At 39.7% G+C, this 18,525-nt stretch overlaps 1 protein-coding gene across 7 annotated transcripts in view; it reads left to right on the top strand.

Moving 5' to 3' along the window:
• CAMTA1 (calmodulin binding transcription activator 1) overlaps positions 1 to 18,525 on the top strand; it is a 1,246,754-nt gene that overhangs the window by 522,762 nt on the left and 705,467 nt on the right. For all 7 annotated transcript variants that reach the window (XM_051988655.1, XM_051988653.1, XM_051988652.1 and 4 more), the window contains one exon: positions 17,379 to 17,514. In XM_051988655.1, coding sequence (XP_051844615.1) covers positions 17,379 to 17,514 — 136 coding nt within the window. The remainder of the gene's footprint in view (positions 1 to 17,378; positions 17,515 to 18,525) is intronic.

The raw sequence follows: 18,525 nt of genomic DNA, 5'->3' as shown, positions 1-18,525 counted from the left end.
GAAGACAACATTGAAAGTATTATTTGAACTCAGATCCCCGATGCCATATTTTCGTTCCCTCCAAGTGGAAGAAAATAGCCTCCAAAAAAAGGATCTTAGAATTAGGGAAGAAAGTACAATTGCTTCATTTCTATAAAGAAAAGGGGACCCAGAGAAATAACTTGCTTAAGCAGCTGAGCCAGATTTAAATCCAGGCGTTCTGATTCCACATATACTAAGAACCATCCTGGGTCGGTATTAGGACCACCCTCATTCAGAGGTATTCATCATTGTAGTAGATCTTGAGGGTACTGGATGTTCATTTCTATAAAGTAGTTAAATACAAATTATCTAGGTAGCAGAGCACTGGCAGTGATGATAAATGGTTAGTGTAGAAGATAGTGCTTGAACTGGTCTTGAAGAAAGAGAGGGATTCTCTGAGGCAGAAGGAAAGAAGGCATTCCAGGCATAGGGGGAAGACAGAATAAAGGCATGGAGATGGGAGATGGAGATGTGTTTGTTATATGTGAAAAACAGAGGGAAGTCCACTTTGATCAGACTGCAGTGATGCACCAGAAGATAAATTGGAGCTGTTTGGTTAAAGGCCTTTAAAAATCTAGATGGAAGAATGTATATTTCATCCTAGAGGCAATGGACAAATAGAATTAGAAAGGCACAGTGAATGGAAATTTGCTCGTGGAGCTCATAACCCTTGTCAGGAAGTTGGTGGGAAGGAAATGACTAATCATGTCTCCTCGGACTCAACCATCCTTCCTCTCTACCTAGGAATCTTAAAATCATCTTTAAGACCCAAGATAAGGGTCTCCAGTCTAGAGTCTAAAATTCTAAGTTCCAGGGAATTTGTCCATCTGCCTTGATAGAATCTCACTGGGAATTCTCTATGCCAATAAAATCTCAGGACTGGGTCAAATGAACAAGAGCAGCAACAAGAATTCACAGTGCTATGTTTATTTTTTTTATTAAAGCTTTTTATTTTCAAAACATATGCATGATAATTTTTCAACATTGACCCTTGCAAAACATTGTGTTCCAAATTTTCCCCTCCTTCCCCCCATCCCCTCCCCTAGCCAGCAAGTAATCCAATATCACACTGCTATGTTTATGACTATCAAACTTCTGCTCCCTACCCTGTAGGGTACACAATACAAGCGTTGTGATTCTCATATGTTTTTTGGGTGACAGTATGATGAAGCTCCTGAATCTCTTCTCAGAATCATGTTTTTAAATGATGAAAGGGAATTTACGTTTCAATTAGAGTTAACAAAAGAAATGTATATTTTCCTAACAAGTTCTGAAATCTAACAATTTATTCCTATCCAGATTAAGCACCCCTAATTTAAATATTTAATACATATTGGTTAAAATTAATAGAATCAAGTCTTTACCTTTTGGGAAAGGAGTTTAAAAAGGGTTATAGACCAGAAAAATGGTTAGTTAGGGAACCTGCCTCTATATCCCATAACTCTTAACTATCTGGGCCAGGTGGGCAGCAACTGGGTGTGACACAGCTTTCCTAGTTTGAGAGCAGAAGCAAACCACCCAGATGTGGCTCAGTGGCTTCTTGAAAGAACATGGAACCCATCTCTCAACTCTTCCCCCTAACCTTTGCCTCTTTGGAACCTAGTACCAAAGAGAGTTTTGCTCCTTTGAGTGTTGAGTGCACAGCTGCTGACCAGGTGGCTTGATCCTTCCAGGTGTAAGAGAGAGACTCCCAGGACTTCCTCAGCTGGCTTATATTGGCCTGATTACCTTCACATCTGTCTAAACCTGCTGTTAAGTTACTGTTTGTTTCAACGGACTTGGCTGATTCTTTTTCTGAGGGAGAGTCTAGTATCATTTTGGGGAGGCCTTTTATTTGGGGGAGGTCTCCTCCAAAAGGAGCGTAGGAACAATTCCTAAAATGGCCAATCTTATTTTAATCCATATGAGGGCATATTAAGGGCTTTCAGCCTGACCACTTAGAAAACATTCAGAAAAGGTAGCTGGAAACACAGGTGCCCCTGCTCATGAAACTCACCCTTTCTTGTGGCACCTGCACTCTGTCTTTATAACCACAATTATGTATCATGGCAAAGCAAAACAAAACCCATTAAGAGGTTCCCCTACACTTGATCAGAGAAATTTTCCATCAGGACGGCTTCATTTATTGGTCTTTAGCGTATTCCCTTCCTAAGGAATGAATATTGCCTTGTCTCCTTGAGAACAAATTGATTTCAAGTGGGAAGGAGAAAAACAGATCCTATTTTTTTCCTCTTTCCTTTTTCCCCCCAAGACAAAATTTATCTCACAGGTAAAAAAAATCAGAAATAATTGAACCAGAGATAATTCCCTCCACTTCATTGTCTAGAGAACTCCCACCAGAATGTAAGGAGCTTGGCTCACATTGCCTGCTAATGATAAATGACAGCTAGAACAGACCATCACATTGAGATGTTTAGTCCCTACTGCTAGGAGATGTCACATTAATTTTCCTTCAGATTTCCATTAGATTATTAATAAACTAATGGTGTTAGGATGTGATGAGTGAGGACCTACAAAAATGCCCTGCCTCCTCATCTGCCTTCTGGGCTCTTTGCTGGGCGGAGGGGTGTTTCAGGACTAGGTTTTAGGTGAGTTTCTTGGAGAGAGGGGATGCCTGGTGATTCTGTCAATAGTGGGTATGGCAGAAGTGAAATCCTTGAAGTTCCTCCTTCTTTCCAATGAGTGTTCAGTTGGTTTCCTGTTCCTTTGATTCCCAAGGGGGAAGTGTATTTGATCCTCATTCACTCGCCTGGCATTTTAGGCCTTTATTTTCTTCTCAGGAAAATTCAATGAATGTAAACTAGACCAATGAAAAGGGAAAAGGAAGAGGAGACAGAGCTAGGGAATAGCAAAGTAAGGAAGGGAAATGAGATTAGGATTTTTATCTTTAGTAAAACATTCTAAAGCACAGTTTCCTCAAGATCCTTACCATTGCTAAATCTATAATCCTATATAGTAGTGGAGTTAAGAATGGGCCTTATGTTTCAATCTGAGCTGAACCTTAAAAAAGAGCTAAGATTTCCAAGAGGAAAGACCCTTTCAAGAGGGAGGGAGAACAATGCCAGTTCCCTTCTCCTCACTAGTGAGTTCCTTCTGGCGATTGCATGTTGGGGACAGGTCCAAACCAACAATGCTCCATTCCCCCTCCTGGCCATATTTCTGACACTCTGAGCTTTAGCACCATGTCCCCTCTTTTTTTTTTTTTTAATCCCTCTCCCATTTCTGCTTCCTTTTATCTGTGTCTTCCCCTGATAGAATATAAGCTCTTTGAAGTCAGGGACTGTTTTTCTTTTTTCTTTTGTCTTCAGTACTTTGGACAGCTCCAGGCCTGTACTACAAGCTTAGTAAAATGTTTGTTTCCTGTTTTGCCAATGCGTGGGAGATAGAATTTTGTGTATGGGGCATTGCTATTAGACTTATGGCCATACTGCTCAAACTAGCAAATTGAGTGAAGAGTTCTTGAAAATGTTTTCCTTTTAGCTACCATTCATTGGTTAGTCAATGGCCCCCTAACAATAATTTTATGTTTAAGACTAAGAAAAGTGATCTGGCACCTGCAATTTGTAATCACCAGTAAGTATAGCCTCGCTTCTGCCTTTTAATACTGGAAGCTTGTTTGTAAAGAGGTGCAAATTTCCCATCCCTTTCCATTCATTATAGCAACATTTCAAGGAATCTTGCATAATTGTGACATTTATGGGAGATGCCTTGTTGGAGCTGAGCCATTAAAGAAGGATTTTGCTCTAACAAAGAAATGCCATTTTCCCCTATGAGAGGCAGCACCCAGCACCTGTGAGGTGCCAGGTGATGGGATGGAGTCTTTCATGATGGGCCCTTCCACTGCAGAGGACTCAGTTTTTTTTTTCTCTCAGAACTCGGCTTCATGGTAGTCTCTTATTTTCCTCACAAAGGCAAGAATTCAGGAGTTAGAAGGGTCCTTAGAGAGTAGGCCAGCAGATTCAGAACAGCATGGGCATTGGTTTATTCAAAGGCCTTTGTTGATCCCACCCTCAGGAATTTCTCTCCTCCACCTCTCTGTCTATCTGACTCATTCTCTCTTTTTCTGTCTTGTCATTGTCCCTTTTTCTGACACTATCTGTCTCTCTCCCCTGTCTCTGTCTTTTGATCTCTTATTTTTCCTTTCTTCCTTCCCTCTTCCTATCCCCCTCTCTCTTCTCTTGTCTGTCTCTGTCTCTCATATTTGAGCTTATTTCTATATGTGTTGTATCCAATACAATATAAATGTCACAGGAATAGGGACTGCTTCATTTTTGTCTCAGTATCTCCAGGGCTCAGCAGTATACCTTTCACATGGGGGTTTAATACATTTTTGCTGAATTGATTTGACTTGGTGATCTCCAGGTGGGAGTATATAGAAGAGACCGTGTCTACCTTAAAATGAATTCATCTTTTCATATTCCCTGGGAAAGCACCTTTTTTTAAGGTGATGGTGTGAATCTTTTGGGGTTACCACTTCTATATTCTGAGCGCCATCAGGAATGTCCCACTCTCCCAATTCCTATTTCTATACCTCTCTTCTCCACTCCCCCATTCTTATATTCTACCAAATCGAAACTCTCATTCCCTAATACTGAGTTGCTCCCAGCCAGTTGTCACAAGGCAAATGATCTGATAAACCAATTCACAGGAAGGTGTTAAGTGTAGATAATGGCAAAAGGTGTTATTTCCCCAAAGTATTAGCATTTGAAAAGACAGCTGCCTAGAAATGACATTAATTCCTGAACCGACATAGATCTTGAATGTTGAAATTTCTGACATGGCATCCAGTTGAGGATCTATTTTTGGACAGAAAGGGCAACAAAGCCCACCTCCAAGGACAGCCTCTATAGGTCACCACTTATTTCACCTACATCTAAATTTCACAATGAGAAACTCCAAGAGACAGATTGGTAAAAAAAAATTAGTTTTCTGCCAATAAAATAAGATAAAACTCAACATGAACTCTCCACGTGTTCGTACCAATGTTAAAGGTAATCAATTGGACAGGGCAGTCCTTGGTGTCTTTGGAGCTAGAAAGTAAAGACCAGAAAAAGGTTAGGTGATGGTAAAAATGAGAAGGGGCTACAGATGTGGATAAAGTCACAGAATCTCAGAGCTCTATCTTCAGGTTCTGATTCAATGTGTAATTAAGAAAGGATTTCCTGTACGTTGCACTTTAGGAATGGTCATCCAACTTTTGCTTGAAGAGGAAACATTATTATTATATTCCAGGGAAGTCCATTATCCTTTGAACTTGGAATCCTAGAATCTTAGATAGAGAGCTAAGAGAGGGCCTCAGAAGCCATCTAGTCTACTCCCTAATTGTACAGATGAGGAAACTAAGATTCACAGAGATTTGTCCCAAGATATACAGATAGGAAGCATTAGGAGGAGAATCTGAATCCAAATACTGTGATCCCAGTGGGTTTTTTTACGTTGAACCAGAAGCTCTATTTTTAGATTTAGAAAAAACCTGAGGGGTCACCCAGTCCAAGTCATATCTGAACAAGAATCTTCTCCCTAACATCCCCACTAAAAACCATCCAGTCCTTGCTTGAAAATCACCAACAAAAGGGGGAATGCCAAGATATCCTATCCTATTTTGAAACTGCTCTAATTCACAGAATCACAGAATCTCAGAGTTGAAGGTGACCTCCCAGATCATTGGGTCCAGTCCCCACCCAGATGAGATTCCCCTTTAAAATATACTTGATAGGTGATCATCCAACCTCTGTTTTAGGATCATCCATGGAGGGAGAACCCACAGCTTCCTCTTGCAGCCTATGTTTAGAGAGCTTTCCATGTTAGGAAATTTCCCCTTCCATCAAGAAAAAAAGCACGTCATACCCTAATTATCACAGGGACTATTTGCTATTTTTCCTCATTTTTTCAAAAGAAGACCAGGAATGGCTTTTATTCAGAAAAAAAAATGAATACATTGTCATTATCCCGTTAATGAACCCACAACTACCGTCTCTCAGGAGCTCCAGGCTTCTTGTTGTATGAGAGTATTTGTAGAGCAAACACATAAAACAGCAAGAAAGCCAGCAACATACTAAATGGCTTACAGATTATTGGGGTCTTTAGACTTACCAATCAATGCAGATTTTTTTCCTTAAAAAAAGCTTATTATTTTATGATGTTCAATTTCCCTATATTTTAATGAAAAGACCATGGGGGCTAGAATGCCCTAGTTGGATGGAGCTAATCAAATAATGCAAATTGCTATTACCTTGTTTGTTCTCTTTATTATTTCTGTAGCTTTAGATTAAAAGACATATACACATACATATATGTATACACATACACGTATACATATATATCAATTGGTTTTCCTATCTGTCAAATTAAAGTTCAGGTTGAGTCTGCGTCTTGCTCTGATGTTGTATGGGGGTGATTCTGGAAGGAGTGGAGTTCTTGGTTCCCTGGTCTCAACTCTCTCCTAACTATTGGTTTCCACATCCCCTGTAATCAACTTCAAGGACCCAGCAAAAGGCAAGATGAAAATGCCAGAAAGAGAGTTTGTAAACAAATTCTTTAGAAGGTTTGGGCTGATAATTGTGCCTTCTAGGGTTCCTATCAGCTCTTCATCATCCTTGATTATCAATTTCTTTCTTTAAGCCTCATTTGTGTGTGTATGGGAGGAGATAAGCATTAGACACATCCTTTGCCAGATTTTCCCACCCCTATTTGCAAAAAGAGAAAGAAATGTGGGAACGATTTATGGTCAATATTACTCCTCCTTTTTATGAAACTACCTCCCAAATGGCTGACTCTTCCTTTGAGTACTAAAACTACCTGAGGACCCTGCTAATTGGGACAATCCAATTGAATTTTTCCAATTCATCAAGCATTTATTAAGCACTTACTGTATGTCAGGCACTGTGCTAGGTTCTAACAACCAAATGAACCAATTAACCAACTGGATAACCAACTAACCAGCCAAAGACATTCCCCTAACTTCTGATGTGGGGAGTTAGAAAAGAAAGTTGGATTTTGAATTAGAGGACATAGATTTCCACATCTGCTTCATTTGGTATTATTGTGAAGATCAAATGAGTTTTTTTTATGTAAAAAGCCTTTAAAATTGTAAAATGTTGTGTAAATGTAAACTACTGAATATGGGCTTCTTGTTGAAGGCAACATAATTTAGAAGTCTCTTCATTTGATCATTTGGAGAGATTAGAAAATCAATATATAGGGGAAAAATAGAAAAGGATGGATGGTTCCATGGTGAAAAGGAAACTGGATTTGGACCCAGAGACCCTATCAAATGCTCTTTGACCCTAAATCCTAGGGGACCGAATATACTAGCCAGGACCATCTTCCATGAGGCTGGGAGTGTGCTCTGGCCCCTTGCTGGAAGATAACAGCTCTTGTTAACAGAATACAACAATTCCTGATTAGTCCTGAGTTCTGGGGGTTGTGATGAAGCTGACTAGCCACAGGATCAAGAGAAACAAGTAGGATTTTTTAAAAGAGAAACTGAGAAGAATCAGCTTTACCTCTCTCCTTCTCCCAGTGGCTCTTCCAACAATCTTTCTCCCTTGGACTTGGGTGGCAGATGGAGAGAGGATTTCTTCCCTACCAGCTCCTGTTCCCATAGCAATGTCTTCCTGTAATTCCAGTACATGGCAATGCACCTCTGCAAGCTGACGTAAGCTTGACACTCACCCTCAGGTTCCTAGCTGCTACTTCTGTTCTGCCCCCCAGAAGAGTGAGAATTCTTAATCTGGAATTAGCAGGAGGAGCTCCTCTAGAGCCTTAGCTCTGAAGTCTGTGTTCTACCTGAATACCAGGTGCCAAGTTTGATTTTCTCCGCAAGAAGTAGATCTTGCAGCTAGGGACTCTAGTAGGTTCCTCTTCCTTGCCTTGAAACTCTCAGTCTCTCCCAGTGGACCACATTACCAGGTCAAGTCTGCTATCTTTGTCAATCCTCAGACTATGTGACCTTTTTTTGAGACAATGTCTGTTGGAGGGTCCTTAATAATCTGCAAATAAGCTACCTAAGGTTTGGATAGGACTGTGTATTTATTCACCATCTCCTGCCTTGGCTGCTTTGCCAGAGACAAGAAATAAATTATTAGTCCCCTGAATTTGGGACTGTGATCAGGAAAGGTGTGGGGTCAATCATTTGGAAACCAAACTCCACACTTTCTGTAATGACTAATTTTTGCCTCTTTGGGGTGGACTTGACTGAAAAAGGCTCTTTAAAAAGTTGGAAATGCTAGAAAGTGGTCATACTTGCTTAGAATCCAGGCCCTCCATTTTCTGTCTTTAAGAGGAAGAGGGCAAAGGCAGCCAAAACTCACTGGAGCCATAAATACTGGGGAATGGTGAATTTCCAACACAAGCCTTTCACAGCCATTGATCTTAGCTCAACCCGGTGGGCGGGAGGTGCCAAGTTCTGAAGAGTAGAGTTCTGTGTGGAGACTTTTCACCCATTTATAGGCCGTCCAAATATTGTTGATTTAATCAGGTCAACAGTTGGGGCATCCATCTTTCCTTTAAAGGGAAGCTGCAAGGTAACAAGACCTATGAATCCAAGGGAGCAACAACCAGTCAACTCTAACAGAGTTTATTATGGGGAGGCCAGGACTCAGGGAAATGGATTCGCAAAAGAACACACCCTGAGGAGGCCCATGAATCTCTGGAATAGGAGACTGGATATCGATTGTCCACAAGGAATTTTATGTGGTTGTAGAATTTCTGGAAATGATCAGTTAAGTGCTGGGGAATGTTGGTGTTCTGGTGGCGGGGGGTGTCGTAAAACAGTCCTATTTGTAGGGACATTGATTTCCTGATGTTGGACTTGGTCATCATGGAGGGAGGGAAAGGACCTCTCCTTACTCTGTCTTCACCTAGTCCTTAATTCAACTTCATTTCATGCCATAAATCCCAATTTCATATTTACAGAAAAACCTCAAGAATGATATGGCCTCCTGGTCTTCGGCTATTATTCTCAAAATAATTGCCCTCTGTGGTGTGGCTGTGAAAGAAAAAAAAGATTTTCAAAAAAAGCACTTCAATTTGCAGAACACATTTCATCCCCAAGTGGGGGAAGAATGAGTGCTGGAGTCTATTTAGGATTCTCAATTATTCAGTACCTGATTATCCTATTGATGAGGCTCTAGCCCCCTATAATTTTTTTCTCCTCTGCCTTCCTTTTCCATCCTTCCTTATTCTCCTCCCCCATGTCAGAGTTTATTAGCCCTTCTATTTCTGGCTCTACTGTTAACTCAGGAGAAAAACAATAATATTGAGACTCAAATTCATTGTTTTTGCCTTTTGTAAGGGGGATTGGCAAGAATTTGGCAGGGCTGAATAGCACTATTGCCCAATGGAATCCAAACCAATCAGCATTTATTAAGTGCCTACTGTATGCTAGGAACTTTGCTATATGCTGAAGATCTAATGAAACAAAACAAAAATCAATCCTTTTCTTCAAGGAGATTATGTTCTACTGAGAGCAAGGGTAAATATATATATATATATATTTATCCTCTATACACATACTATATATATCCATACAATATACTCTGTGTGCGTGTATAGATGGATGGATGGATGGTTAGACTGACATTTGTAGCAGATGATAAGTTACTAAGTTTGGGAAATAAATTTAATTACATTCAGCAAACATATACTAAATGCCTAGTATGTGAAAGGTACCATCCTAGGTACTGGAGACATGAAGAAAAAAAATAAAATTCAGTTCCTGACCTCAAAGAGCTTATGTTCTTAAATTTCTTTTCTTTTTTTAAAATTAATATCCTTTGTTTTTATATCTCATTCATTTCTCATTATACTCCTCTTTCCAGACTTGGGATTGTGTGAAAAAAAAATGGAGGATCTATCTGCAAGGAGTTTACCATGTTATAGGGGAGATCTCATTCCCAAACAAGTAAATATAAATTTAGCAGAGTACAGTTTTTGCCTAAGAGAAGACTAGTATAAAGAAAAAAAGTTTTCTTACTAAATAAGGCCTTCGACTTTTGGAATGAGCCAAATTGCCTCAGCTGTGGAAGTTCTCAGGCAGAGATGAGGTGATACATTGGATTGTCAGTCAGACAGTCAGTCAATAAATGTTCATTAAGCTGTTTTCTCAATGCCATACTGTGTGGTAGGCACTGTAGTAAGCAGTAGGAACAGAAGCAAAAGTAAAATGTGGCCCCTGCCCTCAAAGATCTTATAGTCTAATGGAAGGGGAGGCAAACAGATATGTACAAACAAGCTGCGTACAGGATAAAAAGAAAATTAAAAGAAGAAAGGCATAAGAATAAAGACGATTGGGACAAATTACCTATAGAAGATAGGATTTTAGATAAGAGTTAAAGAAAATCAGGAAAACCAGTAGGCAAAGATAAAGAGGAAAATCTTTCTAGGCACCTTAGTCAAGAAGATGGGTTCAAATCCTGATTCAGACACTTATTTCTTGCAAGACTCTTGGAAAGATGCTTAATTTTTTTCTGAGCCTTATCACTTCCATCTCTAACAATTCCAAGTTTCCTTCCAAATTCAGCTTAATCTCCATCTTTCCCGATCCTCCACACATTTATTATATATATAAGTTACAGAGAAGGTCTTAATTCTGAAATGGTAGAAAGAATGTCCTGTAAGGAGTTCCTTGACCACCAATCAAATCCCAAGTCTGGAAAAAAAAAACCCAATATTTTGTCAATATTGACTATAGATGCACAGCTATCTCTCCATAGAATTTACAAATAGGGACTTTAAAAAAATTTGCATTTTGATGTTTCTTTTTTTGTGTAGTTTTCAAGATAAGAATGATTAAAAAATCTTAAATACAATAAAAGTTTTTAAAAATATGTAAAGAGCATTCTTAGCTCCTATACAAAAATAGGCACATGCAGGCTGTAATTTTTTGATTGTCAGATAGACTGACAGAAGAAAAAACAGATTGATAGACTGCTAGATGGACAGATTGTGTGTGCATGCGTGTGCATACACGCATATACACAGATAGATGATAGAGATGGATAGATAAACAGACAGACAGATAGATAGATAGATGGATAGAGAATTTGTTAAGCACTTATTATGTCATATTGGAGTAAAAACTCCTTGAGAGGAGGGACTATTTTTGTTTTTCTTTGTGTTACTAGTCCTTAGCACAGAACTTGGTACATAAATAAGCTCTTAATAAAAGATTGTTGACTTGTTCATTTGAATTGCCTGTCACCTGGCTAAATGCTAGGTATATAAGTAAGCCCGTCAGTTCCTGCCCTCAAGGATCTTAAAGAAGTGATGTTGAAGGGGTAGGGTTAGGTGAGAAGATTACCTGCTGATAAGGAGAAGGAGAAAGCTAAGTCTGTATACAATAGGCACCTAATAAATGTTTGTTGATTTATTACTACTGTTATCCTCTGACCAGACCAAAGTCCTATACTTTGGCTCATCGTATTTGAGATGGCCAGGGAATCAGTCTGGAACATTATCCCTTTTTCATCTGTTGCTTTAGGCAAAAAAAGTCCAGGAATCCCAGGAAAGCAGAATAACTGCTTAATCTGCCTCCTTTACCTGGCATATAGTGGATGCTTAATGAATATTTTTAGAATAGACTTGTCCTCTATTACTTCTGTTTCTAAGTTTTACTTTTATTTTCTCATTTTCCAAAGATGAATCCATTGTCCTTCAGGCAGTGATGAAACAGTAAATGTCTAAGCATAGCCATCCCTCTATGATCAGACTTTTATTTCTCTGAAGGCAGCAGTTCCCCACTTGTTCTTCCCCTCCTGATAATCCTAGCTTTGTTTCAACTTTGGAAGGATATTATTGGTGGGAAAGCAATTCTCTCTCCCTTTGCCTCTTATTGGTGATTTGGTTGTTTCTACAGAGCAAATAAGTTTCTTTTGCCTTATCCTGCACCACCAAGCCGTGGGAAGGACCTATCTCTAATATGCCGAAAGCCAGAGTAGAGAGACGTTCTAATAAAATCAGAGAGTCAGATTAAATATTATTAGATCGCTCATTACTGCCATTTAAGCCACTTAAAATGATGATTGCCTTTATTACAGCTGCTTAAGCTTTACTCCTAAATTCCCCCTGGGGTTGTGTCCTGCCAAAGTATTGGGTGATGGGGTCATTCTTGGAATGGCAGAGAGAAGGTTACCAAAGGGAAACTTTTCTAATCATACACCTGCATTTTATAATTCCAGCAGTATTTCAGCATTCCACTTTAAATCTACGGTCCATGTCACTTAATGATATCAGATCCCTGAAAGTCTATCCCCTTCAATGATTTATTTATTCTGTTTTGGAGATTTCTCCCTGAAACATTTTTGCAAAGGTGCCATTGTTCTTCTGTGATGTCGTAAAATGGATAGTCATCAAATATGATCATGTCCAAAGATCTGAAGTTGGGGGTCTCTTAAAGGATGATGGAGAGGGGCATAGTGGGTTTGAGCAGCCAGCAACATCAATAAAAAGCCGTCTGGTGACCCATGAGGAATTCTCATAAATATTGTAAAAGAAGTTATCAAGGAAATGTATGACCAGAAAAAAAAATGGGCCAAGCAGAGAGTAAGAGGAATGGACAGATCAGCATCATTCCACTGTTTTCTGTGTGATAACAGGAGAATCTGTTGAAGAGACTGCCTCTGGTGCAAATGTGGGAGGAGATGGTTGAGTCATAAAGGGATATCTGAAAGAACATCTGCCTTGATGAGATTTTGTTGTGATTATCAAGTTGTTTTTCAGCGAGTCCATCTCTTCATGACCTTATTTGGGGTTTTCTTGGCAGATATACTAGATATACCTTTTCTTCTCTAGCTCATTTTACAGAGGAGGAAAACAAGACAAACAGAGTTAAGTGACTTTCCCAGAGTCCCATCTAGTTAGTATCTGAAACCGTATTTGGACTCAGGTTTTCCTGATTCCAGACCCAGAGTTCTACAGTGCAACTAGTGGATTACAGATAGCCATTATAGTGCTGGAGTTTAATTAACCACTGTACTATGGAGTACACATAAACAGTGGAGTTTAAGCATTGTACTATGCATACAGCTACTATGTCAGGTATTTTATTAAGCATTGGATGATACAATGACAAATGCTAAACAATCCCTGTCCATATATACCAAACTCTGTCTCTCTCTGTCTCTCTGTCTTTGTGTCTGTCTGTCTTTCCCTCTCTCTTTCTGTCTCTGTCTCTTTCTCTCTCTCTGTCTCTCTTTCTGTCTGTCTCTCTCTCTCTGTCTTTTTTCTGTCTGTCTGTCTGTCTCACTCTCTCTCTATATATAATATGTATATGTATATATTATATACATTTGTATATATACATAAGCATATATATATATGCTTATGTATATTTAATAGGTAGGTAGGGAGACAGACAGACAGAGCCAGACAGTAGGAATTTAGATAGGAAGTAATTTCTAATTACTTTCAAATTCATATGGGATCTTTGGTGATTCTGTTAACTGCTAGTGTCTTCTCTCCCTGACTCTTTTGTACCAATTTGTTTTCATTTATATTTATTCTGTGTACAGATAAGTGGATATGTGTTGCCTCCTCCATTAGAATGTAAGATCTTTGAGAATAGGAACTGTTTCATTCTTTGTATTTGTATCCCTAGTGCCTAGCACTATGCCTCGCACAGTAAGCGTAATAGTAGGTGCTTAATATATCTTTGTGGCTTGATTGATGGGATTTCAGGAAAGAGAAACATAAATCACATCTCATTGTATAAGAAACTGAATATAAATAAAGAGGCCTTTCTCACTAGAGAATGGTTCCTTCAGGGTTGTACCATAATAATTGGTATTTGGTCCACTCCTGAGATTATCCAGCTCTTCTCTCTTCAGACCATAAGTTCTTTGAGAATTCCTTATGGCAACACCCATAGGCAGTAAAGGGACAGATTTATCTATTTTCTTTTTGAATGAATAGGATGAGTTAAGGGTGTTGGACTTCTCAATGAATGAACTGTGTTGGGAGATTCTTGTCTCCATAAACATCAGTTTGTGCTCTATAGGGTGACCAGGAGCCACAGAAAAGTATAAGGGGGGAAAAGGGTAGGCTCTCTGTACATCCCATCCCCAGCTTGCAAGCCTCCAAGGCTCCAGAGAGCAAGAATGGCTTTAAAAATATATCAGCCTTCTTGAAGCAAGAGATGAGTGATGTCAGATGACAGAGTTGTGACAGGTGTTCACAGTTGGGTCCCGATTGTTTTTGTCTGTATTAGACTTAGGGGAGGGAGCACACAAAAGGAGGTGCTATCCTGCAGTGACACAAGCCAATTGCAGGTTGATCAGAGAACAATGAAGTGTTGGGAGTCACTGTAGAGAGACTGTCATTCCCAATGGAATCACTGTGTAGTCTTCCTAGCACTGTTGGTTGACACTATTGAGGGGGGAGGGAGTAGTGATTAGCTGCCATCTCACTAGCATATTTTTTACTTACTGAAAATGGAAGATTAATAAAAGGCAGTACTTATTTTCTTACTTCTGGGACATTCTGTTGCTAAGGAAAAAAAGAGGTTGAGTTCCCTTGCTTTTACTTTTCTGAGGGTTAGATGCTTCCCTCCCCCATCCCCAGGGTTGCTTAGAAATATGATGTAATGGAAAAAATTCTGGATTTGGACTCATAGAACCAGTGTCCAAACTCTGGCTCTGTCCCTTATTATCCATGGTCCATTATTCCCTGGTCCATGTTTTCTGCCAATCCAAGCTAGAATTTGAACCCATTCTCCTGCCAGTGGTCATTCCCTACAATATAGAAATTTCCCTTGCCACCAATCAGTTTCGTGTGATGGACTCAGTCCCTTTCCAACTCACAAGGTCACCTTTAAACCAGGACATATCTATCTAGAGAATGATGTTTTGTCACTTATTCTGGAAAGGAAAGACAAACTACAAAAAAGGACATCCAGGGATTTAATATCAGGCTCACCTAGACAAGTCATGAGCTATAGCTGCCATGTGCTCTTGGCCACTTGGTGGCCATAGTGGGACATAGGGTGAATTATTCTTCCTCCTCCTATAATGTTACCTGATAGGTTGAAGAAAGAAAAAAGTGGAACATTTCTTTTCTTTTAAGTTGGTGAAGCACCCTGCTCCCTGTGCTGCTCAGAAAACCAGAGGAGGACCAAAAGTTCATCCAGGATGGCTACTTCATACCAGAGTGCAGACTCCCCCACGTGTGGTTGGCTAGAAGCTCCAAGGTTAATTTTGCACATTCCCTGTTCCAGACCTAAATTATTATATTCACTCTCAGATGCCGTGTTTCAGACAGGCAGTCAATCAATCCATAAACAATCATTTATTAAGGATCTACTATATTCCAGGTGTTACGCTAGGTACCCAGGATACAAATAGATAATGTACTGCTAATTGGGTCAGTCTGGTTTCTTAGAGACACTGTTCAGAAAGGACCTCACTAGATTGGGGAGTCTGCAGGGGAGGGCAGCCAGGTTGGGAATGGGCCTCAAGGCCACTGAAGGTTTTTAAGAGGCTGAAGAAAAAGGATTGGGAGTAGGAGACATGATAGCTGTCTTTGGGTGGCTGAAGCTCTAGGGGACAGAACCAGGGCTGGTGGATAGATCTGGAGAAGAGTCATATTTAGGCTTCAAGAAAACATTGACAAATATACCATTACCATTGGAGCTATCCAAAAGCAAAATGAGCCATCTTAGGCGGTGAAGTGGTTTCTACCTTCATTGATAATCTTCAAATAAAAGCTGGATAAGAGATTTGTCAGGGATGATGGAGAGTGGATTCTTAGATCCAGATTTGGTTAATAACACAGCTAGTATTTTTACTAGTGCTCTAAGTTTTTAAAACAATTTGCATGCATTGTATCACTTGTTTCAAGTGATATTTCTGGGATCCATATTCTGTTTTTCATTCCCATTTTACAGATGAGGAAACTGAATTTGAGGGAGGATTTGCACAGGGTCTCACAGCTAGTATTTTTACTAGTGCTCTAAGTTTTCAAAGCAATTTACATGTATTATATTATTTGAGTCTCACAACAGCCCTGGGACATACATTCTATTCTTCATTCCCATTTTACAGATGAGGAAGCTGAATCTGAGAAAGGATTTGCCCTGGGTCTCACAGCTAGCAAAAAAGATTTGAATCCAGATCTAAGGCTCTATCCACTGTACCATCTGGCTGCCTATGGTCATTAAACTCCCTTCTAGCTCTAAGATTCTGTAATTCTGTGATCTAATTACAAACAGACTGAGATCATGGAAGATATATGGAATTCAGTGGCCCGTATCATACACTCCTTCCTTTCTGACCCTCTTTCCATCCCCTCCCCTCCAATTCTCTTTTACTAACTCACTTTGGTTATTCAATCTCAAGCTCGGCTCAGCTGTCACCTGCTAAAACCTGAATGTAGAAATTGTTGATCTCGGCTTCTGTCCCTCATCTGGCCCCGTATTTTATTTCCCTCCATTCTCGCTGTTCTGGAGCCAAATTACTGTGACTAATGTTGAACTGTAAATTTTTGTAACCATCTACAGTAGTGCTGTCTGTGGGTGATGCATGGGCTCTTTTTTTAGTAAATTCAGGGATTTTTTTTTTTTTTTGTTTAAAAAAAACCCAACTCTTCCCCCTCCCCCCAAAAGAACCTAAATTAAAGACTTGTTTTTGACCGGAACCACCAGGAAAATGATTTTCTTGAAATATGGGGTTGTAGGGGCCCGATGCTAATATGGTCCCGGACAGCCATATTTACCCCCAGATATACCAGGTTTCTGACAGTTAAAGCCTAAATGGGAAAGAATCGGGCACTTTAACTTGCTGGGAAGAAGGGCAGGAGATGCTGTTTCTTATCTGGTGGTAATCTAAATGCACACAATGAATCAGGGGGTGTTTGTGCCAGGCGACTACCTTTCCTGTTGGCCTTCCCTTAACACCGTCATCTAGCTTCAGTGTTCAATTTATTTATTTCCTAATACGGGTTGATGGATTAAAAGATGTGTAGAAAATCCTTCTCCGGGAGATAAGATATTACCAGCTGCCAAAAATACCCCTGGCTTCTTTCTCTTTCTTTCTCTGTTTTGCTTACTTTTCAGCCCATAGCTCAGACCGAGGCTCATATATCTTGATTAGACGGTGGGTATTACTAAGAGGATGTTTCTTAAGCCCATCATTGACACATTTAATTCATTAGCTACCAAATCCACAAGCAAATTTTTTTTTTTGCCAGCCATAAAACATGGTTAATCCAGGGAGCTACAATAAAAGGTGAAAAATTATGTCCCAGCAAATGTAGAATATTGCTTTTCTGTAGAGACTTTTACTGGGCTACAATATCTTTCTTCGTAAATTTTCTCCCCTCCCCTGCCAGCATCTCATGCTAACTTAACTGTTTGTTGTTTTCAGACCACAGAATGGCTCCATGATCCTTTACAACAGGAAGAAGGTGAAATATAGGAAAGATGGATATTGCTGGAAAAAGAGGAAAGATGGGAAAACCACCAGAGAGGACCACATGAAACTGAAGGTCCAGGGGGTGGAGGTAAGGACCCCATGGGCTTCCTTTTATTCTACAAATTGAATTTCCTCGCCTGAAATGGACAGAAGGGTTTCTTGGAAGGAATGCCATATCAGTCACCTCTGGTGAAAAAATTCTGGCTTTGCTGTGTTCCTGGTTTTATTCCTTTCTGTCTTTTTTTCCCTCCCTTGAATTCTCCACTAATATTTTGGTAGAACTTGATTTTATTGAAACTACTCTTGTTCCCAGAGAATCGCCGGTGTCTGGTTGGGGATTTGCAAGGTTATGGCAGAATTATTTATTGAATTTATCACATAACAGCCTCTGGGTACATTTACAATTTTAAAATGTCATAGAGGAGCTGATGTGCTAACAACCTGCTTTCTCTAAGAAAACGAACATTGGGCCGTTACATCTCCCAAGGATAGACTTGTTTTGCCTACTACATCTTGTCTTTAATATGATTGGTTAGAGTCTTGCAAGGACTTAAATTTTCTATTGATAATGAGGCAGCATAGTATTGTGTATACAAGACTGGCTCTGGAGTTGGGAAGGATTGGTTCAAGTTCCGTTTCTGACACAGGTAGATTATGGACCTCGGGCAAATAAAACCGTCAAGGTGAAATCTGTAATTTAAGTAAGTAAATTGCTTGATTAAATAAGTAATTTAACTGATCAGTGTTAGATACCGTCCTACACAATTTTCTAAGACTGTATCAGGGGTCAATCTACATTGATAAAGGAGATTCCGTATAGGAAGTTCCCTACATCCTTGAAATCATAGGATAGGGTTTCTGTTCTCTTCCCCTTCTCCCCATACAACATGGCTTAGTGTGTAGTGGGGAATGGCCTACCTGGAACTTTTTCTATACCTTCTTTTTAGTGATCTCCCATAGTGAACTTGACCCCAACATCCTAATGTTTTGGAGACTTTCTTTGCCCCAGAATTCAGGAAGGGTTCTCCCTCTTTCTCTCTTTTTTTGTGGTATGGCGTAGGGTGAACCATGTATCAAAGCAGGTCTTCCCAACATGGCC

Source organism: Antechinus flavipes, chromosome 3, assembly GCF_016432865.1.
Source record: "Antechinus flavipes isolate AdamAnt ecotype Samford, QLD, Australia chromosome 3, AdamAnt_v2, whole genome shotgun sequence".
NCBI classification, from domain to species: Eukaryota; Metazoa; Chordata; class Mammalia; order Dasyuromorphia; family Dasyuridae; genus Antechinus; species Antechinus flavipes.
Note: the sequence above shows the minus strand (reverse complement) of the source record. Positions and strands in the feature narration are given on the sequence as shown.